The sequence below is a fragment of the Rhipicephalus microplus genome, chromosome 2, assembly GCF_043290135.1.
Source record: "Rhipicephalus microplus isolate Deutch F79 chromosome 2, USDA_Rmic, whole genome shotgun sequence".
In the NCBI taxonomy this organism is placed as follows: domain Eukaryota; kingdom Metazoa; phylum Arthropoda; class Arachnida; order Ixodida; family Ixodidae; genus Rhipicephalus; species Rhipicephalus microplus.
In genome coordinates this window covers 144358275-144384873 of record NC_134701.1, presented here as the reverse complement: position 1 = coordinate 144384873, position 26599 = coordinate 144358275, and the positions used below count along the sequence as shown (strand labels likewise).

General features: G+C 47.3%; 1 protein-coding gene across 2 annotated transcripts in view; it reads left to right on the top strand.

The window, feature by feature from the left end:
* Positions 1–26599, top strand: part of LOC119169399 (uncharacterized) — a 245478-nt gene that overhangs the window by 74673 nt on the left and 144206 nt on the right. Inside the window, exon 4 of one of the 2 annotated variants that reach the window (XM_075884081.1) lies at positions 18650–18941. The exons of the other annotated variant lie outside the window; for it this stretch is intronic. Coding sequence (XP_075740196.1) covers positions 18650–18768 — 119 coding nt within the window. The 3' untranslated portion in view covers positions 18769–18941. Of the gene's footprint in view, positions 1–18649; positions 18942–26599 lie in introns of those variants that run through there. 2 annotated transcript variants of the gene reach the window in all.

Here is a 26599-nt window from a genome sequence, read left to right as displayed (position 1 = left end):
GTGTATCATCTAGTAATGATTTACATGACACACATATCATGATTATCATATTTGAACCTGTCATTTACATTCGTCATTCATTCATTCACGTCACGTAAAATCAAATCTGGCATATGTGGAACTAGCGAAACGGCTGCGGGCGCATCATGAGCGTGGTATGTTGTCATGTTTTTACATGACACGTGTGTCTTGATTATCATGTTTGCAGCAGTCATATACCTTCGTTGTCGATTGACCTCTCGTAATACCGACTTTAGTATATGTAGGGCTAGCAAAACAGCCGCAAGCGCCTCATGAGCGTGGCATGTTGTCATATTGTTACGTGACACGCATCTTATGATTGTCATGTTTACACCGGTCACATACCTTTGTCATCCATTCGCGTCCCGTAGTACCAAATTTCGTTTAGAAGCTAGCGAAAGGGTGGCTAGCGGATCACAAAGGGCCGAAAATGCTCCGACGTAACGTTGACGCACGCTCACGCAGGGCGCAGCGACGCTACGCTAGCAAAACGCAAGCCCTCTTTAGTCTGGCGCCAGAAGCGACCAGCGTCCGTCGGCGCGGCCCGGTGGGAATCGGTGCGAAATGCGACGTGCTGCATTTCACGCCGACAACATTATCCGGTCAGCACTGCATCTGCCTCTCTTTGTGACGTAGGGACGCCGGGTGGGCTCAAACGCGCATGCGTCAAAGCAACCAAGCGTGGCGCGCACTTGTGAGTATTAGCGATGCCTACGGCCTATAAGTGGTGCGCCATGGAGAAAGGAAAAAACTTAGCAGGGGCCCGGACATCACTCGTTGTGAAGCTGGAAGTCAAGCCATATCGACTGGGCAAATTCTCCTCTATTGTCTACATCCGAATGTAGAGCAGAAGGCGCGACTTTCTCTCCGGCTCGGACAGCACGTGGGCTGCGCACAGCACGTGTCGTGACGATACGCACTTAATGAAACGAGCTCAACACTCTGGGCCAGCGTGACACAGCGAGTAATCAGCAAGTAACAGCTCGCCGACAACGAAGCAAGTACAAGAGAACGCGCGCTAGCTGCACTGACCACGGCGAATGTTTTCACGTCATCAATTAGCATATGCGACTGTAAAGACCACACGGTCGGTCAAGCGCCTTATACGGTTGCATTCAGCCACGCGGCTGAGGCTGCGGCCGGCCACTGTGCCCGTGTTCCTACGTGAAACTTACCAGCGTCAGCATTCTGCGACTGTGGTGACTTTGAGTTCGGCGCAAGTGACACATGAACGCGGTTGCTCAAACCAACGTTACTAGAATTGGCTCTAACGTTGACTTTGCAATGCTGGGAGCGAGTACAACAAGTGGATCAGAAAATGTGTTTTATATGCACATGCAAGTTGTTACTGTCCGCATACAGAACATGAAGCTACGTATGTGCACATAATCCTCATTGCGTCTTGCTGGGCAAAACAGTTTCGTCCGTTGTCACAAGTAGGAGCACTGCCCAACCGTCCCTGACCTGCGAGGCATTTATCATCGTTCCGCTTCGTCGTTGTGCCCAACGCAATTTAGCTCAACACTTCAAATGCATCATCCGCGTCATCCGCCGCTCGACACATGGCCATGCGCTCGTTCTACGCACAGTGCAGGCCTCGTGGTGGACGAAAGCTTCTGTAAACGTCGCTGAGAGTACGGTAACTGCCAGGAGAACACCGCGTCACAATTACACGGCGCAGAGCACGGATATTGTCCGCCACGGCTCAGCATGAGACCTGCCTCCGCACATATGCTGCCGCCCACCGTGGCCACTCACTGCTAGACCAGCTACACTGCACAACACGTAACAATAGCAACGCCACCATTGTGCTCAGAGAATATGGCCGCCATAATGTCATTTCCTCCCCACTTTTCACGTAGCATGCCGGCTGAGCATGCTCTCTACTTTCTTTCCTTCCTCCGCGTGGCGCGCCATGCAATCCAAGATGGCTGCGGAAGGATGATCTACCCGTGAACTCGCATAAGAAAAGATAGGACGCACGAACGTATTCCCTGTGCCGCTTTCACCGGATGAACTCTTGATTATGAAATTAATGTATATCGAACCAAACAACTTTCACAACCAATAGGAACTGTGGAATGTTCACTACCTCATTTCTCGGCGCAGTGCAAAGAGTGGCGGTGTCAGCTAGTCGACCGTGTAACAACGATGATTTGCGTATTCCTGTGTGTGCTATAGAAAACTGCGTGAATCAGAATTCACGTACAAACTGAACGGCACTCCGAAATAGTTCGTGCCGAGCCTGTCTGGGGGATTTGGCGTAGTTTTGATTGATATGTGGGGTTTAACGTCGCAAAACCACTATATGATTATGAGAGACGCCGTAGTGGAGGGCTCCGGAAATTTCGACCACCTGGGGTTCTTTAACGTGCACCCAAATCTGAGCACACGGGCCTACAACATTTCCGCCTCCATCGGAAATGCAGCCGCCGCAGCCGGGATTTGAACCCGCGACCTTCGGGTCAGCAGCCGAGTGCCTTAGCCACTAGACCACCGCGGCGGGGCAGGATTTGGCGTAGTGGTAGGCCACTAGCGTATAGCGCGACGTCGTGGTTGCTCAGGAACGAATGTTTAACGTAGCGATGGTTTGCGAACATATTACGCCGTCGTTACTTGCACTACAGGGTTCATGTAGCTGCTTTTTTAACGGAACACAGGCGTTTACCTCCCAATAAGTAGCACTTCTGTCACAGCCATGATCAGGCTAACCGTGCGCAATTCCTTGTCCTCGGATGCAGCTTCCATCAGTGTGACCGAAATAAGGATATCGACACGCGTATGCTTTTCGAAAAGTCAAAATTGCGAACATTTGTTGCACAACAACGTCGTTCAGACGGCACCAGTGAAGTGCAGGCGAAATTAGCGTGGACTGTTGTCGTAACTGCATATTTCATTGCTCTTATCATTCCGCTTCCCTAATTGAACTCAGGCGTGTTGGTGGCATGCGGCGCTTTGTAATGACCATTGTAATTAAGATATATTCAATGAACAAAAAAAGTATGCTTCCATTTTGAAGTCGCTGAAAGATGTTATACAATAAATACAATTAAAGTGACTTTGGAGCATGAAAAAACATTAACGCATGACGGGACGTGAAGTGGAACTCTCTGCTCGTGAGCTTTCAGCTGATTGTCCATCGTCGCTGTCACTCTCAGAGCGTAAACAATCATCTATGTCCAGTGAAAAATCCTCTACATGAAGATCATTTCCATGAACATCACAGCTGAAAGTATTCAAAAAAATTATCTGCACCAAACGACTTCGATAGCACCAGCAACGTGTCATTCAGCACGCGCAACACCCACATGGCGTCAGTCACAACGTTTATCTGGGGGTGCGGAGATCACTACGCTGTGATACTCGGCCAAAAAAGAATCGCTTGCAGTTTGCTGCATCTATCAACGAACGTAATAAACAAGCGGCACAGCGTAGGTTAAGGTTTGGCAGCGCGAATTGCGAGCCTGCGCTACTTTCCGCGTACAATAATTGTTACGGGATTCATGCACTACAAAAGCACTGACGAATGCTTTACGCACGTGAAACAAGACGAGTGTCAACTAAAATGGTCAGACGTAAACATCTGACTATCGAAAGTGGCTGCGGAAAATTTCGCAAAGCTGATATGTGTACTCTGTGGGCTATAAACAAAATCACATGTTGGCACGTATTTTCACGAAAACTTCACGTCTTGCAAGAACAAATAAGATTCATCGTGTAACCGACGATTCGGTATGTTCACTGATGCACGAACTATACAAAGTGGTTTGTGTCCTTTTTTTTTTGCTAACGCATAAAAAATGCAGTTAGCACCGCCTAACAAGGCAGCATTGGGAGCGTCTGCCTACTGATCATCCATGAGAGGACGCTCTTGAATTCCACTAGGCGGCGAACATGCTGTGAACATTGCGAATATAGCAGACCAATTGGCGCCTGGCATGACGTTGCCGGCGTGACCCCACGTAACAAACGCCAGCGCACACGTGCGCCGAGTCACGTGGAAGTGTATTGGCACCTTAAGTGTGGCATGTAGTCACGTTCTTTCATAACACGCATCTAATGATTATCACGTTTGCACACGTCACATGCCTTCGTCATCATTAATCCTTTCACGTGACGTAATACCAAACTTGGCATGTCGAGCTAGTGAAACTGCTGTGAGCGCATCATGAGTGTGGCTTGTAGTCATGTTGTTACATGACACGCATCTCATGATTAGCATGATTGCACCAGTCACATACAGTCATCATTCATTCACGTCCCGTAATTACAAATTCGGTAAATGCAAAGCTAGCAAGACGGCCAAGAGCACATCATGAGTGTGGCATGTGGTCATGTTGTTATATGACACGCGTGTCGTGATTTTCATCTTAGGGTCTGTCGCTTGCGTTCGCTATGCAGTCATGTCATACCATACCAGTTTTGCAACATGTCTTGTTAACGAAACTACCGAAAGAACAGCAAGACGGTGAAATGTGAGTCATGACATTTATGACATACTTGTCATGGTTTTCATGTTATGACTATTGATATATACTCACCATACACTCACTTTATGCCGTACTAATTTTGGTGTTTATAGCATTATCAGGTTCATATCCCGGCTGCGGCGACTGCATTTCCGATGGAGGCGGAAATGTTGTAGGACTTTGTGCTCAGATTCGGGTGCACGTTGAAGAGCCCCAGGTGGTCGAAATTTCCGGAACCCTCCACTACAACGTCTCTCATGATCATATGGTGGTTTTGGGACGTTAAACCCCACATATCAATCAATCAACCGTTATCAGAACGGCCAGGAGAGGAAAAAGTCATAGATAGATAGATAGATAGATAGATAGATAGATAGATAGATAGATAGATAGATAGATAGATAGATAGATAGATAGATAGATAAATAGATAGATATGCTCGAAGTAGCCTTAGTTGGCTAAAATACTTCACATTTATTATGCCCGCTTGCTGCAGTCACTGAATGGATGGGTGGATGAATGAATGGAGCGATAGATTGATGGATAGAAGGATTGATGGATGGATGGATAAATAGATGGATGGATGGATAAATGGATGGATGCATGGATGTATGAATGGAGAGATAGATGGATGAACGAATGGATAGATGGATTGCGGAACTTTGTTTGGCCAATCGAAACGCGCTTTAGCACGTTGCGGGCCGTACCACGTTGGAACAGAAAGACGAAGTCTCTCTACTGCATTGCTGGCCCAATTAACTGCCCATAACTCATGTTTAAGTCCGGAGCTTGTAAAGCACCCTCCCGTTTGGACGGCGTAATAATTCCCCACAGCGTAACGCTTTGAATCACAAGGACAGATATGTTCCAAATTAGCTATAACGTCGCACAAGGATCAAGTGGGTGATTCACGAGAGATCGACACGGGTCCAAAAGTTGATATTTTAGATTTGATTGAGTATTTTATATTTCGCACACCTCTCACCAGGTAGCCTGAAAGTCATATTCGTTTTATTATTAACGGCATAACGTATGAGGAAAAAAGTATCAAACTTCACCAACAAGGAGGCACCAATTTCGTCATTTGTCATTTTTGAAAAGTGCAGGTGCTATAAAAAGACAAATATTTTTGTTTCAAGGAAGATATTTTTTACCTTAAATGTATATCTAATGAAGATTGAATTCATACAGTTTCAAGTTTGCAGATCTTAAAAAAATAGCTCTTAAAAATGTCTGATTTTGTGACAATTTAAAATAAGTTACGTATTTCCCATCTTTTCTTGTCCAAAAGTAATGCAAGCACCGTTTTCAAACTTGACACGTTTTAAGGATATAGTGTGTTCATTAGGTACATAAATTATTGCTTCCGTAGGGCAAACGTAAAATTTTATATATTGCCTCAAAGTTCTCTTATTGGCGAACGTGTACTCCACTTAAATTTGAATAATAAAAAACCCCATCTTTGATTTTTTTTAAAATCTCTTAAGCAGACAACCGAAGGCCATCATACAGTAATATAGAAAAACATGTTGCATTATTTTCTCTTTAGCGACAATATTCGTGGTACAAATCCGAGCTATTCGAGAATGCACTGATAAATTGAGAAATCTAGAAATCGGAACGAAAAAGCAGCAATAAGCTTCAAACGCGAGTAAACGTGACCGCATTTGGTGAAGAAAGGCTGTTTTAGCACTATGACAAATACGTAGCCATGAAGGCGCATTTAACTTCTGATAACACAGCTCTAATGGAGGAAATCTTCGACACTGTAACTCAGTTGCAAAAAATCTGTCTATATTTGCAGATAAACTCAAACATGAAAATGTTCCAAAGTAAGTGTTGGGTCTCGCTAGAAAAAGCATATGCGCTTGAAGTACCCTCACTGGTATTTTGGTGGTGACTGCTTGAAACAAGAGATGCGCCCAAAATGGCTGCATCTTTTGGAGATCACATTTAGCAGTACGTGCCGCTAACAAAACACGACCACGATCAGTGCCCTTAGATGTGCTTAGCCAAACATGCCAAGAACGTATGCCTGGAACACGTGGCAATGATTTGCACTGGCTCTTCTTGAACTGACGGAATGTTTCTAGCTTGCCTGCATTTCAATGTCAAGCTGCACACAGCAGCTTCACATTCTTGAGCTTCGCGCTCAGTTGCGCCACCATTTGGGATGCTGACATAAATACAGCTGAGCTTGCCGCTCTGAGGTTGTAGAGCGTAGTAGCCTGATGCTTTAGTAGGCCACGAACACCGTTACAAAAGTTTTTACCATGTCCTGTGGCTGAAAAAATCCAATTTGTTGCTATATGATCTTTCTGACATAACTCGAACAACTGGTACTTGTTTTTGAAATGACGGCATTCACCATCAAAAACATAAGTAACACGCGTGTCAGGCTTAAGTTGTTCCTTCATATAGTTGTTGATTACTTGTAGAGCCAAACAGGCATGTGCAGCATCATGGCATGTGTCATCAATGATGACGGCAAAACTTTGAATTGACTGCTTCCTTGTGAAGACACACGTGAATATAGACACCTGTATTTTGTGTCCGTGATATAACTGTACCTCATTCGGTAAAATGGCTGTCCAATTTTCGGCGAAGCCAAAGTGAAAAATGCAAGATTCTTTTTCATGGTTCTCTTTCGCCTGGCGTATTGCTGATTCTTGAATGTACCTTATGTAATCATGGGTAATCCATTTCATGAACCGTAGACTTAGCTCTCGCAGAAAAGCACTTGCCTGGGCTGTTTTTTTGTACTAGATCACCATTTTCCCATACTGCATAGGCTAGCTCAATATTTTCAGGGATTCCTAAACATGTGGCTGTCAGAGCGTCCTCCTTAGCAAAATAGTCACAATGGCCTAAAAACAATCACTTGTAGGGGAGCTACAAAGACATAGTTCTTTCAAGAAGTCCACCGTGTAGGCACTACCGGTGACAACTTGTAGAGCAGAAACACACTCTATGGCATTAGCACACTATACAAAGGCACACTTCTTGGTGTGGTGCAACAAGAACTCATTTAGGCCTCAGTGAATAAAACTTTGAGAACGCAATAGACGTGTTCGGATTAGCTTCTCTAAAGAGACGGTAAGCTTCTTGCACCTAACGGGTCATAAACCATTTCAAAACAAGCTCCTTTTTTCGTCAATGATAACAGATACTACATCTTGTTTGTTGGGACTCTGCCGAGAGCAGCTATACTGATCTTTGGAGTAGTCAGCCATAGCTGCTTGGACGTCCATTGGGTTCAGCCGTGTCCTTTTCACCGCAATTGGTGCTAACCATATCCTGTGTTTTGCGCGCCAGCGTCGGGATCTGTATATCATGTAAGCTGACAAGTTTGCTATAAGCGCTTGGAGTTTTCGGCGCTCTATATCGCTCGGCAACAGTGTCAACAAACGCATGATACGAAGAACACGCTTCATAGGCTTGCTTGAAGTTCTTGAACCACTGGGCACACACATTGCATTTTAGATCTGGTGGTTGAAAGTGGTGCTTACACACGTTACGGTGGCATTTAACGGTTGCTGTAGAATTGCTGCTAAGTTGTCTTGGTTCTGCAAGAACTTCGCTATTTTGCACATGCAGCTTCTCCAGTCGCATATGTGTCAATGCTTCAGGTATGTTTACGCACCGCTCTTGACTTCTGCCTTTTTCTTCTTCCGGCAAAAACTCATCAGCTGTTTTAGCTGAGAAGCCATTAGACGAAGACAGCATATCTCTGAGGCGTTTGAAGCAGTTGTGGTAGACGTGGTCGTTGTTATGTGCATGGCGGGCAGCTTTCGGCAAAAGCTTCTGGAGGGCAAACAGGCCGATGTCTTCGACCTTGCGGAAGTTTCTTTGATAAGGTATTTTCTTTTTATGCAACATGAGGTAATCTGAACAAAAACTCTGATTGATATGTGGGGTTTAACGTCCCAAAACCACTATATGATTATGAGAGACGCCGTAGTGGAGGGCTCCGGAAATTTAAACCACCTGGGGTTCTTTAACGTGCACCCAAATCTGAGTACACGGGCCTACAACATTTCCGCCTCCATCGGACTGAACAAAAACTCTATCCCGCCTGAAGTGGTCAGTCATCGCCACGCTCCTTGAGGCTCAAATTACTGGCAATGCAGCTATGCGTGAAACCAGCAGCACGAAAGTGGTCTGTCTGTCGTCTGTTCCTATGTATCTCACCTTTAATGAGAGCAGACGTAAAACTGCGTGCGCAAGTATCCACAGTGCAAATGCAAAACTGAAGTATAGTACGTTAAAATGAATTTCACAATGTTTTTGTCGATAAAATTACGGGAGGCGTAATCTTTGTCCCTACTTGAACCATAAGTACTAAAGCATTGCCTCCGAGATGCGCGCACAGCAATTCATCTGTAGAGCAGACGACGGATGACAACTTGCCCTAAAGTGTGTTCTTCAGTCTAATGCGGCAGTCTTCGTGGCCCAAATGATAAAAATTTGTTATGAATTGTTTATGAACTCATTCAACATTCAATTCTCTTACCCAACGTGTTGCAAACACATGGCCGTCATATCAGCTGCTTCCGTTCCGATTTCTAGATTTCTCAACTTATCAGCGAATTCTCGAAAAGCTCTGATTTGTATCACGAATATTGTCGCTAAAAACAAAATAATGCAACATGTTTTTCTATATTACTGTATGATTGCCTACGGTTGTCTATTTACGAGATTAAAAAAATCGAAGATGGACTTTTTTTTATTATTCAAATTTCAGTGGAATACACTTTTGCCAATATGGGAATTTTGAGGCAATATATAAAACTTTACATTTGCCCCACGGCAGCAATAATTTATGTACCTAATGAACACGCTATATCCTTAAAACGTGTCAAGTTCGAAAACGCTGCTTGCATTCCTTTTGGAAAAATAAAATGGTAATACTTAACTTATTTTAAACTATCGCAAAATTAGACACTTTTAAAAGCTATTTTCTCAATATTTGCAAACTTGAAACCGTATGAATTCATTCTTTATTAGACATACATTTCAGGTAAAAAATATCTTTGAAACGAAAATATTTGTCTTTTTATAGCACCTGCAATTTTCGAAAATCACAGGTGACGAAATTGGTGCCTCCGTGTTGGTGAAGTTTGATATTTTTTTTTTGTAAGATATGCTGTTAATCATAAAACGAAGTTGACTATCGGGCTACCTGGTGAAAGGTGCACGAAATAGAAAATACTAAATGAAATATAAAATATCAACTTTTGGACCCATGTTGATCTCTCGTGGAGTCACCCAAGTATTAGTTTACTGTACTTCCGAATATATTTTGTTCAAAAAGGGGGATTAGGATAAGTCCCGACCTCGAGAAGCCCGAGGTCTGCGTAGTTTTCTGTGTGGTAAATGGTGGACGGTATTATCCTCGTACCAAGTTAAAATATTTTGTTAATTCATTATGTGTTTAGAAAAATAGTTTAACGATTTGAGTACTCGGTACTCTAATATGGGAGAGCTGGAAGCCGTCCCTGGCGCGCCCACAGCCACGGGATGGCGGAGTAACGGTTCTCCGAAACCCTAGCGGCACCTCTTCCTCCTGTGATAGCGACAGGTAATTTGCTCACTGACAGCCACAATTACTATCTCACTTTGTCTCCTGCTGTATACGTTAGTTATTTGTAAAGGTGGTTATCTGTTTTTCCTAGTGTTGAATTTTAAGAAAAGCATAAAACTTTTATTTTAAGCACAAGGTACAGTATTGCGTTACGAACACACAACCAACGCGCTATCTGAAATCTTTGTCTGGAAGAAAAGGGCGGCAACAGCATTGGGTCCTTCAGCTGTTCAATCTTAGCAAAATCATGTTATCGTTCACTCCAGAGTATTGTCATGATTGCTAGTTTTACGTAAAAAGTTTATTAATTTAAATTTCTTGTTTCAGTAGAAATATTGTGTCTATTTCACGGGGACCTCATTTATAATAAAGCAATAAGCTTCTTAGTGCGCAGCGCTGAGCCATTTGTTGGTAACAGTCAGTAGAAGGTCTTACTGTTTAGTTATTATCTCAGATCTACTTTTAGGGGTCCGAGAGCCCATAGTTTAAATGACAGCGAGGTATGGTGACTTGAACTGGAGCACTTTCTAGTGTACAGATAATGAATGTCTTGGAAACAACTTGGAAGTATCACAAGTCTCTCGGAAAGAGTATACGGATAATCGTTCATGGTATGAGTAATACCACAAGCTTTCATGTTTTCAACGATGCCGGCATAGCTACACGTGTGCAAGAAAGGTTGTACAAAGACAAAACATTAAGGCACTTGGCTGCTGACCCGTAGGTCGCGGAATGAAATACCAACTGCGGCGGCTGCATTTTCGATGGGGCGAGAACTCTGTAGGTTCCTTTGCCCGGATATCGGCGCACGTAAACAAAAACCCACGTGGTTGAAATTTTCGGAACCCTCCACTACAGTGTTCCTCATAATCATGAAGTGGTTTGGGGATGTTAAAAGACACAAGGCTGAATAGGTGATGCGAATACTACCAGCAGACTGAAAATTTGTATAGTAGACATCGCCACATGCACCTCCGGCCGCTTGAAAGGAGGAAGATTTTAGACGGGTGTCTACCACTGTCGCTGCAGACTGAATCAGTGAAAAACTGTTGCTGCATAGTCAGAGTGGCGCAAGTAGAATTTTTCCCCGATGGCGTTCTCGCTGCATGTCCTGATCGCTAATGCACAGAACAGATGTAGTTTTTGGGGAGTAGATAGAAAGGCGTCTACGACGCAGCATATAACGTAATGGTTTTCATGAGTGCTGCAAAACGGTCTTATGCGTGCTGTCAGCTGAACTTCTTGAAGTATTTTTTTTTGCACTCTCCGTGAGCTCCTCATGTCTGACATCAGTTTTGTTCACCTGTATCTTCCGATAACGAACTGCCCAAAGAGCTTCACGTTCCGCATTTCCAGGTTGCACGAAATTACACTCTTCTAAATAATTGCTCATCTTTACATTGCTGTGGCAATTCTTTCATCAATCTCTATTCGGGCGACTAGTAAAGTGAGTGAGTGAGTGAGAAAGGAAAGGCCGGGAGGTTAACCAGATATTGGCATCTGGTTTTCTACCCAGCGCTGGGGTTGGGGAAGTAGGGGCAAGAAAGAGGGGTTAGAGAGAGGGAAAAAAACGCACGCGCGCTCATAAAAAAAACGAAAACACACACTGGAAGGGCGTCCCAGCTACAACCGTTCAGCAAGGCCGGTCAATCGCAAAAAGTTCAGCAGCGCTTTCAGGGCCCTCTTCTGTGAAGTCGCATCCTGATGATACTGCAGAATTTCCTGCTCCGACAGAGGCTGATCATCTAATTTGTTGAGTTCCCTGCGAAGGCATAGTCGCCACCTACTATACGCTAGGCACTCACAAAGAACATGTTGAATGGTTTCCTCCTTGCCACAGTGGCCACAGGCTGCGGTGTCGGCCATCCCAATGCGGAAAGCGTAGGCGTTGGTAAATGCAACGCCCAACCACAGCCTACATAAAAGGGTCTGGTCTGCTCGGCGAAGCCTCGACGGGACTTGAAGACTTAGCGTAGGGTCGAGCGAGTACAGTCGGGCATGCTTGAAGTGCGGCTGATTCCATTGCGATGTGGTTTGCCGGCGAGCAAGTCTGCGGAGCTCTCGTGCAGCATCCGTCCTAGAAAGTGGTAGTCGCAGTTTATGATTTTCTGTGTGGGCTGAGCGGGCAGCTTGATCAGCCCGTTCATTGCCGATGATTCCGCCGTGACTGGGCAACCACTGAAATGTAATTTGGTGCCCTTTCTCAGTCAGGTGGTGTATAATCTCTGCTATCTCTAGTACCAGCTGCTCGTGTGGTCCACGGCGTAAGGCTGATAGTAGAGACTGCAGTGCCGCCTACGAGTCGCAGAAAATAGTCCACTTGCGCGTAGGCTGATCAACTACAAATTGCAACGCGGCACGAAGTGCTGCCAATTCTGCTGCCGTTGATGTTGTTGCGTGAGATGTCTTGAATTTAATTGTCGTGGCCAACCTTGGTATCACTACTGCTCCTGTAGAGCTGTCCGGCTGAACCGATCCGTCAGTGTAGATATGTGTGGAGTCTTGATATTTCTCATACAAGAGAAGTAGTGTGAGCTGTTTAAGAGCCGGTGACGACAAATTGGCCTTTTTCTCGACGCCAGGTATGTTATTATTAATTATTGGTTGAGAGAGGCACCATGGTGGAGTCACATGTCTAGCGGCAGGAGAGAACGAAGTTGGGATCGACTCACCATGTGCGGTCACTGTTTTGCAGTAAGATGTGCATGGTCGGACCACTGGTAGAGAGGCTAGGTGATGTCGAGGGGTTCGAGCAAGGTGTCGTATATGTGTCCTCAGCACTTCCACATTAATGTGGGTCTTGATGAGGTTGTCCCTTGTGATGGCGATAGTCGCCGCTGTTTATGCACTTTGGGGCAAGCCTAAACATATCCGGAGTGCTTGAGCCTGGACACTTTGAAGCATTCGTATGCTTGTTTTACTTGCGTTGGTTAACACAGGTAGGCTGTACCGAAGGAATCCAAGGAAAAGAAACCTGGGCGACTAGTAAATTACCGCACTTTACTAAGTAATCTGCAAAAGCCTCCAAATTTGTGCATTACCTAAGAATGATTGCCAAAGTTGTATATATACCTTCGTTGTTGTACTTGAGTAAGTGGGTGATCACTGATCGTGACCACATGCTTGAATGACGCGGCGGCAACCGCAGTGGTGCGGCGGCATGCAGTAGTTTCAATGGAATGACTTATTGAGAGAGCGAAAAATGAAGCAAAAGGTGCAGTGCCGTCTCTCAGTGAAGGTCACCTGCAAAACGCTGCGTAACAATCAGTAGTGAGGGAGAAAATAATGTAGAAGAAAAAGAAAAAATAGAAAATAGGAAAAAAAATCGGTGAATGCGTAGCGAATTTCGAAGTGTGTTCGACGAAGGCCTCTGTTCATTAGGACGTTGAGACGCTACACTCATCACATGACCATAATTGCTTGAATGTTTCGTGTCGCAGGATGGTTGAACTTAAAATTTTCACATGAGGATGGCATCGATCGTACTAACACCCCAACAGCAAGCAACTTTCTTCAAAAAATCACAGCATATCCACGGAGTGCATGATGATGAGTGGGACGAAGGAGCCGTCAGTCCGCTTACGCTGCCGTCCGTCAGTCTGTACGCCCTTCCATCTGTCCGCGCGTTCATCAATCCATGTGTTCGTTCCACCATGCATCTGTCTGTTCCTCCACCCGTGCGTGTGTCGATCCGTCTATTCATCTAGTGAACAGTCCAAGTACCACAATCTCGCTTCTTTCATCATATATTTGCCATATTGAAGTTCTGTCATCCAACAGACACTTTAAGGGCTCAACGAGACGTGGCCGTGCAAGAGGAGCGGCACGTGTGCACTCTACCACGGTCTGCCCTTCGTGTCTGGTTCCCACCTTTTGCCGCCTCTAGTCCATGGAACTGGGGCCCAAAACACGCTATACCTTCCTAAAACCAAGAAGATAATGGCCAACGAGTACAGCGTGGCAACCAGATAGTGCTGAACGTGTTTTCTTTTGATACTAGTTTTTTTTAGTCAGCATGAAAGTCAAAGCAAGTTTTATTGCACATAAAGTCACCAATATTCGTCCCTGTAGGGTATTTATTCAGTAACAACTATCTTTTAGGGGCGAAGCTCCTTATGACGTGGCTTGTGCGTCCTCCGCTGTTGTGCGTAAGTGCCAGTGGCACATACCCGAGAGAGCTGGTATGTGCCACAGGGGATAGATGGGTATGTGCCACATGCGGGATTCGAGAAGGTGGTACTTAGAGTGTGCACTAGATCGATGGACGCACGGATGGACAGATAGACAAGCAGATGAATGGACGCGCGGATGGATGGACGGACACACAGCTGCACGCGTGGACGGATGGACGGCCGAACGCAGGGACGAACGCAGAGACTGATGCACAGACGGATGGATAAATGGACGCACGGATGGGCGCAAGGACAGACGGACGGACACACGAATGAATGCACGGATGGACGTAACCACAAACGAACAGATGGACGGAAGCGCAGACGAACTGATGGACGCTTCGGCCCCCTCATCACTTATTCGCTCCATTGATATGCTGTGATTTTTCTTTATGTATAACGTGCGTGGGTTTCGTGAACAATTCAAATCAGTGCGCGCTTACCGCTCCTCTAGTCCGGCTGTGGAAGTCACTACGTACTACTACGACGCACTACTGCTATTACTATGACGACTACTACATACATCGCGGACGCACAACCCACGACTTAAAGCGCTTTGCCCCTAAAACTGCGCTCACAGCTCATCCATGAGATGATCCTAGTTCGCTGGGCTGATGCAGCACTTCGGTTAGAAGAACAAGCCCGGGTGGCAAAGCGCAAGCAGCAGCTGCGCAGCGAGGATCTTTCAACCAGTGAATAACACAAGCGTTTTCGCCGCAGACGACGGCCACTTTCCGCGGTAGTTTCTCGAGTGACTTCGGTGGCGACTTTTGCAACTGCCTGTGACCACAAGATTCAGCTTCGCTGGTTTACTGCTACATCGAGGTCTGGTGTGAAGATTTTTTTTTTTTGGAGTTCGTATTACAGCAGGATTTCTAATTATAATTGACGTGCTAGCAACATTGCGTCTCGCTAATGGCCTTTCAGTTTGTGAGAGTAGTGCTGGTGTCTAGTAAAAAATCTTGTTGCATTAGGCATTTTACGTAAAGTAATTTCTCTAACACATTTACTATTAACAGAAGCGCGGTTCAACAGAGAAGCCCCACTGAACTACCAGCGCAATAAAACTGATTTTTGGCGCACCACTGACAGTCGACCGGAGTGCTACCATTGTGACGAAGCAAAGCACGTATACCTAGTTTGCCGCTATCACGACGCTTAACATTGCACATATCTTCCTCAGCAGTTATAGGCTATTTTCGACAGTCGGCATAAATCGGCCACAGATGCTACGTATGACATTCGGCGTGCATAACACGACGCTCCTCCGAATCGTCCACCGCAAGACCCAACCTCGCCTTGTTCACGGCTCGGTACAGTTGCTCGAATCATTGCAGTTTTGCCGACAAACCTAGAGACATGGTCCCCTAGCCTATACTACGGGTAAACTAGACGCAGAGACCTCCGAAGGTGGGGTTCTCTACAATCGATAATACCCACAGCCCCCGTTACAAACGAACGACCAATCGCAGACGCCGAAGCCGACGATTACAACGACGACCGTGACAAACACGATGACCGCGACAAACACGACGCCGGCCAGTACACGTGAAGTCATGAGCGCTGAACTCGCCATTCGAATTGACGGTCCTTAAGCAACGGCTCTTTTTTACACCAGCTCACACTTTCAGAGTGAACTTCGGCGACTTGGAACGTATCTATCTATCTATCTATCTATCTATCTATCTATCTATCTATCTATCTATCTATCTATCTATCTATCTATCTATCTATCTATCTATCTATCTATCTATCCAGCTGCCTGCGACTTCAGCTCTCCGGGTCGTTTAGATATTGGTATCAACACCGAACTTGGTATGGCATAACATGACTGTATGAAGAACACATTTTACTATTGATAACATGAAAATTATGATATAAATGTCATGAATGTCATGATTAACATCTCATACTACTGCAGCTGTTACGGTGATTTCGTTCACATTGCATGTTGAAAAAGTGGTATAGTATGGCATGATTGCATGGCGAACACAAGCGATGGACCCTAACATGAAAATCATGTCATGTGCGTCATGTAACACATGACTCAATGCAAAGCTCATGATGTGCTCATGACCGTTTCACTAGCGTCACTTATACCGAATTTGGTATTAGAGTACATGACTGGATGACGAAGGTATGTGGCTGGTGCAAACATGATAACCATGAGATGCGTGTCATGTAACTACATGACTACATGCCACGCTCATGATGCACTGTCGGCCGTTTCGCTAGCTTCGCTTATACCAAATCTATTATTACGAGACGTGAATGGATGGCAAAAGTATGATACTGTTGCAAACATGATAAACATGAGATGCGTGTCATGTAACAACATGACTGCATGCTACGCTCATGATGCGCTCGCGGCTGTTTCGCTGGCTTCCCATGTACCGAACTCGCTATTACGTGACGCGAACGGATGACATAGGTAAATACACATCCATCACGACATGCGTGTCATGCAACAACATGACTACATGCCACACCAGCGCTTCCTCTATTTTTCGGTGCCTGGGTGAAGAAGTGCAGAACAATGAAGTGTGGTCGTTGGCCTTAGTGCGGCTTTCAGCCACTGCGCGAGTAGAGTTGCCGCCACGCCATCGCTCATAGAAATGCATGCGGGGTCTGTATTCGCAGCTGTTACATGGTGGAGTTTTCGGTTGGATTCGAGCTGTTTCAAGTATCAAGTAAACTGTCGTAAAGAGTGAGATTGAAGCACTTGTCGCACTTGGCTACAAGTCTTTTTTAAAAGCTTGCAGTGCTCGTGGCTATTGCTGTCGAGGCCGCGCTCGCGCGTCGTCTGCTATGCTGATATGAAAGCGTGGTCAAGTCATGCTCGTAAAATTGTTTTTCGACAACTATCTTCCCTAGTAATATGATGTTCTGCTCTCTTCCGTTTTAATTGTATTGCTGTGGAAAGGTTGATGTTCATACTGCCTCAGCTACTCTATAGCAATAAGTTCATCAGAGAAAAAAATAATACTGAACGGCTTGTGCACGCATTCGCTGTGATATTGTAAAGGGTAAGTGTCCGTTGTTTCAGTTGTAGTACTTATGACATCCATGGGCTCCAATTCATCAGCCTCGGAACCTAGTGTCAGCGTTACACATGGCAGTGATCGTGAGGCAGTGGTGCTGCTGGTGCACGTTGGCTGTTCAGTCGCAGCACGGTTACTTTTCATTGTGCTTACCATGCTTCGTTTAGTCGTTAGCTTCGGCTGCAAATGTCAAGGGTAGTCTGCAAATACCGATGGTACTGCAGCCTTTTTGAGCCTCCGTTTTTTTCTTTTATGAAGTCCCCCGATTGGAAATAGCGACTACATACTCTTGTGTAGTTCGAAGTTGCACTAGGTGACCAATTGTCCCACCTGATCGCAGCAAGCCACCTTTCCGGCACACCAGCGGCAGCTCATATTTTATGGAACGAAAGCCCGTCAATGTTGTTCTTTCCGCTTAATTTGCACAGCGGTAGGCAAAAGTTCCCTTTCAGTCTTAGCTCATTGATTGGCTTCTTGCGTATCAGTTTCTGTCGTTCCTTTCTGAAGTCTAGGCGAATTCGAGACCGTACTATTCTATGGTCACTGCATCGTACCTTGCCAACCACTTCCACATTCTCCACGATTCCTGGGTGTGCACTCATTATAAAGTCTATTTCGTTCTTATTTCCGCCATTAGGGCTCCTCCATGTCCACTTGCGGTTTCTTCGTTTTCGGTAGAAGGTATTTAAGATCCCTAAATTATTTCGTTCGGCGAATTATACTATACCCCGCGACAACTTTCTGTGGCAGCACAGCCAAGGCTACGGAGCCGAAGCATGCTTGTCTTACTGCGCCACAGCATGTAGTCCCTCAACGAAAACGTTTATATACTGTTCTGCGTAACTAAGATTTTACCATTCGTCACTTACATTTTCGCGGATTTATTTTTTAATTAGTGAATAAAAACGTTGCGCAGTAGAAAAAATTTTGTTTCACGCTCTCTCAGGTTTTTTGGGGGTTTTTTGGCTTCCGTCGCCTTTTTACCTCACCGCATTCCTCACTGTCAAAGATGGCATCCGCCGGTTACAGCTCGTCAACGTCGCTTACGGAGGAAACACCGCCGCGTGCCGCGAGTCCACCAGCTGCGCAGCCGTACCAGGCGTTGTCAAATCAAAAGCTGTCCGTACAGGCCAAGAAGGTGGCGTACAACGTTTACGCGCAAGTAAGGGAAAGCAGCGAAACGCGAGCAAACGCAGCGAAACGCGAGCAGCGAAACCGGCAGCGAAACCGGCAGCGAAACGCGAGCAAACGCGAGCCAAAACGCGAGCAATTTTTAATAATTGTGACACGAGCCGAGTTTCGCTGCATTCGCCGCGCTTCGCTGCAGATGACATGCTTCATTTTTGTTGTTTATTCTTCCAGACCCATATACTACCTTGACGCAACTTGGGTCAACGCCGGACACACAAAGGATAAAGTATGCGCTGGTGAAATCGAAACCGAAACTCCCGTCGAAGCGGTCGGACTACTTGGCACAGTAGCACATGTGCATAGGCTCCGCCCAAGTAGCCTTGGCCGTGCTGCCACAGAAAGTTGTCGCCGGGTATAGTAGCTCTCCTCTGGCGTTTCTAGTACCGATGCCATAATCTCCTACTGCCTGGTCTCCAGCCTGCTTTTCTCTACCTTTGCATTAAAGTCTTCCATCAGTATTGTATACTGTGTTTTTACCTTACTCATTGCCGATTCCACGTCTTCATAGAAGCTTTCAACTGAAGCGTCGTCATGGCTGCATGTAGGCGCGTAAGCCTGTACCACCTTCATCTTGTATCTCTTATTCAGTTTAATTACAATACCTACCACCCTTTCATTAATGGTATAGTATTCCTCTATGTTGCCAGCTATGTTTCTGTGAATTAGAAACCCCACTCCCAGTTCTCTTTCGTCAGCCGAGCCCCGATAGCAAAGGACGTGCCCATTCTGTAGCACCGTATAGGCCTCATCTGTCCTCCCAACCTCACTGAGCCCTATTGTATCCCATTTAACACCCTCTAGCTTCACGAATAGTACAGCTAGACTTCCCTCACTAGATAAGGTTCTAGCGTTAAACGTTGCCAAGTTCAGGTTCCAATGGCGGCCTGTCCGGATCCAGAGATTCTTAGCACCCTCTGCTGCGTTGCAGATCTGACGGCAGCCATGGTCAGTTGCTTCGCAGCGGCTCGGGACTGAGGACCGTGAGTTATTTGACGTATGCATGTGGGAGGTAGTGGCCAGATACTGCACCAGGGTGGCCAATCCTTCTCTGGTGAGGAAGTGCGTTCCCGGCGGTGGTTACTGGTGAGGCCGCACCCCAGGCCTCATAATGCCATTCCATCACCACGCGGATTTTTTCTCTGGTTGGGAACTGAGCGGCACCGGGATTTAAACTACGGACCTTTTGCATGCGAGGCGGATGCTCTAAGCACTACGCCATTGCTGCTGTTCAATCAATGAGCTAGGACTTAGAGGGAACATACAGGAATTCAGAGTCTCGCTTCAGAACAGGTTCTCGGCTCTTAGTGAGGAAACGAGCCTTAGCATGGATTCAATTATTGATAATCTGACGAGTATGATTACGGAGTGTGCAGTTGAAGTTTAAGGCAGGGTAGTTAGACAGGACACTAGAAAGCTTTCCCAGGAAACGAAGAATTTCATTATTAAGCGTCAAAACATGAAAGTCTCAAGTACAAGAGACAAAATAGAGCTGGCAGAGCTTTCGAAGTTGAATAATAGGCGTAAGGTATCCGATGTAAGAAGGTATATTAATTATGGAGAGAATTGAACACGCTCTTAAAAATGGAGGAAGCGTTAAAGCAGTGAAGAGGAAACTTGTGATAGAGAAAAATCGGATGTATGCACTAAGGGACAAAGAAGGCAAAATAACTACCAATATGAATAGGATAGTTAAAATAGCGGAGAAGTTTTACAGAGATCAGTACAGTAGCCGGAACAACCATGACTTTAATACTATATGAACTAGCAGCAACCCAGATGACACCCCACCAGTAATCATAGAAGAAGTCAAAAAAGCTTTGGAGAGCATGCAAACAGGCAAAGCTGCTGGTGAGGATCAGGTAACATCATATCTGCTGAAAGATGGAGGACAGATTGTGTTAGAAAAATTAGCCACCCTGTTTACGAGGTGTCTCCTGACGGGAGGAGTACCAGAGTCTTGGATGAACGCTAACATCATCTTAATACATAAGAAAAGAGATGACAAGGACTTGAAGGATTACAGGCCGATTAGCTTACTCTCAGTAGTATACAAGCTATTTACAAAGGTAATTGCTAACAGAGTAAAGAAAACATTAGAATTCAATCAACCAAAGGAACAAGCAGGATTTCTAACAGTCTACTCAACAACCGAACACATTCATACTATCAATCAGGTAATAGAGAAATGCTCAGAACATAACCAACCACTATACATGGCCTTCATAGATTACGAGAAGGCGTTTGATTCAGTAGAAATATCAGCCGTCATGCAGACACTGCGGAATCAGGGCGTCGATAAAGTATCTATAAACATCCTGGAAAAAATCTACAGGGGAGCAACTGCTACCATAGTGCTTCGTAAAGAAAGCAACAGAATACCAATCAAGAAGGGTGTAAGGCAGGGGGACACAATCTCCCAATTGCTATTTACCGCGTGCTTACAGGAGGTTTTCAGAAGCCTAGAGTGGGAACAGTTAGGGATAAGAGTTAATGGAGAGTACCTTAGTAGCCTGCGCTTCGCCGATGTCATTGCATTGCTGAATAACTCAGAGGACGAATTGCAACTAGTGATTACGGAGTTAGATAAGGAGAGCAAAAAGGTGGGTATTAGAATGAATCTGCAGAAAACAAAAGTAATGTACAACAACCTCGGAAAAGAGCAGCGCTTCGAGGTAGGTAAGAGTGCACTTCAAGTTGTATAAGTCTATGTCTAGTTAAGTCAGGTAGTAACCGCGGAGCCGAACCACGAGATTGAAGTAACTAGAAAAATAAGAATGGGGTAGAGCACAATTGGCAAGCACTCTCAAATTATGACAGGTAGATTGCCACTATCCCTCAAGAGAATAGTATTGCCGCGAACCATGCATTGGGTTTGTTTATTTGTGTTTTGTTTTCTCGGCCTGGCTGCGCCGGCCTGTGCTATCACTGTTTTCACAGCGTTTCGAACAAACGCTATCACAGCGTTTCGAACAAACGCTATCGAACAGCGCTTCGAGCGTTCCGAACGAACATCGTTTCGAACAAACCTTATCATGGCGTTCTCGATACAATTCGACTATTCGAGAAACCCTCGCGCCGAGGGATATAAATTCCCGCACAGCCGATGCCACCACATTCGATCGCCGACGCGCACTATCGTGCCCGTCGTTTTACCGGCCGCTGCTTCGCCACCTGTGTATTCTTTCAGTTGTTAGGGGAGCACAGGTTCGCTCCAATAAACTTGTTTTCCTTATAGACAACTGTGTCGTCCTCTGCTGCGTAACATCTGGTGGAGGTGCGGGGTACATGAACCCTAAGCCATTGCCAAGCCGACAAGCAAGCCCAACACTACAAGCACGCCCAACTCGTGTCAGCCGCCGACAGCAAGGCCTTCAGCCAGAGTTTGGACTGCTCCCGGATAAAAAAAAGGAAAGAAGACGTAAAAACCACGATGATCAACGCAGGCACCATGACCAGCGCTACCAACCCTCCCGTCGTACTGCAACAACCTCGTGAGCCCCCATGCTTCCGAGGATCTCCTGGTGAAGACCCGGAGGAGTGGCTGAAGAAGCTCGAGCGCGTCCGCATCTTTAACAGGCGGGATGACGAAGAAACGTTTCGTCATGTCTTCTTCTATTTGGAGGATGCAGCTCGAACGTGGTTTAAGAACCATGAAGGCTCGCTAACCGACTGGGTTGTCTTTAAGAGCTAATCCCTCAAAACATTCGCTATGGTTGTGCGGAAAGAAGGAGCCGCCGTTTTGTTGGAGACGCGAACGCAACACCCTAACGAAGGAGTTGTACTGTTCGCCGAGGAGATGAAGATGCTGTTCCGGAGACCAGACCCCGAAATGGCAGAAGAGAAAAAGGCGCGCTTTCTGATGCGGGGAGTTAAACAAGAGCTCTTTGCTGGGCACATCCGCAACCCCCTTAAGACCATCGCTGAGTTCGTCACCGAGGCTTCGATGATCGAGAGGACCTTAGATATGCGTTTGCGGAAATACGATAGACCACTCAACACCCTTTCGGTGAACCCGGTGAACACCCCTGGATTGGCGACGGAAGACTTGCGGGAGACCATCCGCGCCGTTGTTCGTGAGGAACTGAGGAAATTGTTCCCAGCAACGCCGCAGCCTCAAGTCGCCTCCCTCACTGACGTCGTCCGCGAGGAGGTTCAGCAAGCACTGGGGAATTCCACGCCGTCGAAAGCATCTTGCGAACCACAAGCGATGACCTACTCCGCTGCTGCTCGTCGACCCCAGCCCGTCCCAACCCGTTATCAAGAGGCCCCGCCGTACCGCCGCCCAATGTCGCGCGCCCGACCCCCTGTAACCCGAAACCAGGCGCCCAGGAAGACAGAGGTGTGGAGAACGCCAGATAATCGTCCGCTGTGCTACCACTGCGGAGAGGCCGACCACGTCTACCGCCGCTGCCCGTACAAGAGGCTGGGTTTGCGTGGGTTCTCCGTCGACGCACCCCGCTCGCGAGCCAGCCATCACCCATTTGAGATCGAAGAACACCTGTCGAACACCAGCCGTGGACCATCTCGTTTCAACCGTTCGCCATCGCCCTACCCGTACCAATCTCCCAACCGTCGCAGCAATGCTGACTTCGCCCGTGGAAGGTCCCCCAGCCCACGAGGGGGGAACTAAAAGCAGCAACTTCTGGAGGTGAAGTTGCACAACGGCGAGAAAATGAAAACCATGCAACGATGCAAGACCGTGATTCACGACATGCCCTCATCCCGACGACCCGACGACAACCTGACGAGACCCCCGAAAACGACGACAACTACGCTGCGCGACGCGTACCCGCAATGACGAAGCCTGCCGCTGAGAAGACGACGATGACGACGCATAGTGCCCGACCATCAACACGCGCAAGCCGCGATACGACGCCCCGACGCACCCGAAATTCGAGGAAAGCGGTATCCCACGTCCAGTTGTCCATCGACGGCCTTGACGTAGTGGCCTTCATCGACACGGGAGCCGACTACTCGGTCATGAGCGGGTCATTCGCGTCCAAGCTAAAGAAATTTACGACCAGATGGGACGGTCCGCACATACGCACAGCAGGAGGCCACCTCGTGACCCCAAGTGGAATGTGCACATCGCGCGTCACCATAGATGGCACTACGCGCCCTTCGGAGTTCGTCATTTTGCCTAACTGCTCCCGCGACGTTATTCTCGGAATGTACTTTTTGACGGACAATGGCGCAATAATTGATCTGCAGACCAGGTCGATAACGTTTTCTTCCGATCACTCTATGACGCCGCAGCCGAACCTCGGACACCATGCTGCTGTAAGGATCGCCGACGATCACGTCACCCTGCCACCCCGCACAAGCTTGATGATCGCCATCTATTGTGAAGGTGCTGCTCCTGACGTCGACGCTATCGTGCAGACTGACCAAAGGTTGCTTCTAGACCGCGGTGTGTCTGTCGCAAGAGGCATTGCGCGGTTTAAGCAAAGCAGATCCCAAGTTTTGGTCTCCAATTTCACCGAGGAGTACCAGCATCTAAACAAGGGCGCTGCGATTGCGTTCCTTGAAGAAACGCAAGAAGCGAGTCAAGTGATTGTGGTCGCCACCTTTCAACGCGCACGCGCAGACGCTTCCAGGCTGCCACATTCTTTCGACGTGAACCCGGCGCTGTCGCAAGAAAATCAGGACAGATTACTGGAGTTGCTCCGTCGCTACAGTGAGTGTTTTTCCTCGAACTCGAAGTTACGTCAGACACCTTTGGCGAAGCACCGAATAATAACTGAAGATGGAGCCCGACCTACCAGACAGTCACCGTACCGCGTTTCTTCACACGAGCACGAAGCCATCCGGACTCAAGTAGATGACATGCTCAACGAAGACATAATACAGCCATCAAAAAGTCCATGGGCTGCGCTGGTTGTACTCGTGAAGAAAAAAGATGGCACTTTAAGATTCTGCGTTGACTACCGGAGACTAAACAAAATCACCAAAAAGGACGTGTACCCCCTGCCACGAATCGATGACGCCTTCGACCACCTCTGCCACGCCAGGCACTTCTCATCCATGGATCTGAAGACCGGCTACTGGCAAATTGAAGTGGGCGAGAGAGACCGAAAGAAGACTGCATTTATAACCTTGGATGGTCTATACGAGTTCAAGGTAATGCCGTTTGGGCTGTGCACGGCGCCCGCAACGTTTCAGAGAGTCATGGACACTGTGCTAGCAGGCCTGAAGTGGCACACTTGCCTCGTATACCTCGACGACGTTGTCGTATTCGCCCGAACTTTCGGCGAACACCTCACTAGGTTGGAATCTGTACTCGAGGCCATTCGTACGTCGGGGTTAACACTGAAGCCTGAGAAGTGCCATTTCGCGTACGAAAAACGCAAGTTCTTGGGTCACGTCGTGAACGCCGCGGGAGTCCTACCTGACCCGGCAAAAACATCAGCCATTGCGAACTTCCAAAGGCCGAAAGATAAGAAGGGTGTGCGAAGGTTTCTCGGACTGTGCGCATACTACCGACGCTTCGTCGCAAACTTCGCACGCATTGCAGAGCCACTCACGCGCCTGACGAAAGAAAGCACCCCTTCCAGCTGGGAAAACGACCAAGAAAGGGCATTCTGCGAGATGCAACAACGCCTGCAAAACCCGCCCGTGCTTGCTCATTTCGACGAAAACGCCGAAACGGAAATGCACACGGACGCCAGTGATATCAGTGTGGGTGCCGTCCTCGTCCAAAAGCAAAGCAGTTACGAAATGGTAATCGCCTATGCAAGCCGTGGTCTGTCGAAGGAGGAGAGAAACTACTCTGCCTCCGAGAAATAGTGCCTGGCTATCATAAGGGCCATTTCAAAATTTCGCCCATACGTCTGTGGTAGACTGTTTAAAGATGTGACAGACCATCATGCGGTGTGTTGGCTCGCCAATTTAAAGGACCCCTCTGGCCGTCTTTGGCGGTGGAGCTTGCGCCTGCAAGAGTTCGACGTTACAATATTCTACAAATCCGGCAGGAAACTTTCCGACGCCGACTGTCTGTCCCGCGCCCCCGTCGACCCACCACCACAGGACTCCGATGAAGACAGCGCGTTCTTCGGAGTTGTGACAGAGAGCGACGTAGCCGCCCAGCAGCGTGCCGACCCTGACCTTCGCGCCATGATCGACTACCTCGAAGGACGCAACGTCACCGTGCCTAGGGCGTTCAAGCGCAACTTACCAGCAATCAGCCTCAAAAACTCCATCTTAGTGAAGAAGAATTTCAACCCCGGAACGAGAACGAATTATCTACTTGTCATCCCCACAGTCCTTCGTGACGAAATTTTGGAAGCGTGCCACGACGACCCGTCTTCCGGACATCTCGGAACAGCTCGCACGATTACAAAAATTAAGGCGAAATACTTCTGGCCCCGCCTTACATCCGATATCACCTACTACGTCCGGAGCTGCCGTGACTGCCAACGACGAAAAACACCACCGACGAGACCCGCCGGACTTCTGCAGCCGATCGCCGTCCCAACGAGGCTCTTCCAACAGATCGGAATAGACCTTCTGGGTCCGTTCCCTACATCCCGATCCGCGAACAAATGTATTTTCGTAGCGACAGACTACATGACGCGCTACGCAGAGACCACCGCTCTTCCTAGGGGAACTGCACAAGAAGTTGCAAAGTTTTTTATTGACCAAATTGTGCTGCGACATGGAGCCCCTGAGGTCCTAATCACGGACCGCGGAACGCCCTTTACTGCGGAACTCATGCAAGGAATCTTACGCTACAGCAACACAATTCACCAAAGAACGACGGCGTACCACCCCCAAACGAACGGACTAACGGAATGGCTGAATAAGACAATCGCGGATATGCTGTCTATGTACGTCGACGTTGAACATAAGACGTGGGACGAAGTCCTCCCGTACGTCACGTTTGCGTACAACACGGCTATCCAAGAAACCCCGCAGATGACACCGTTCGAGCTCGTCTACGGAAGACGGCCGACTACGATGCTCGACGCCATGCTTCCACACGTAGAAGACGGCGACCTCAACGCCGACGTCCAAGGATACCTCCAACGTGCGGAGGAGGCCCGCCAGCTCGCTCGAGTTCGTATAACGAACCAGCAACTGGTGGATGCCGGACGCTACAATCTTCGACGTCGAGACACCGAG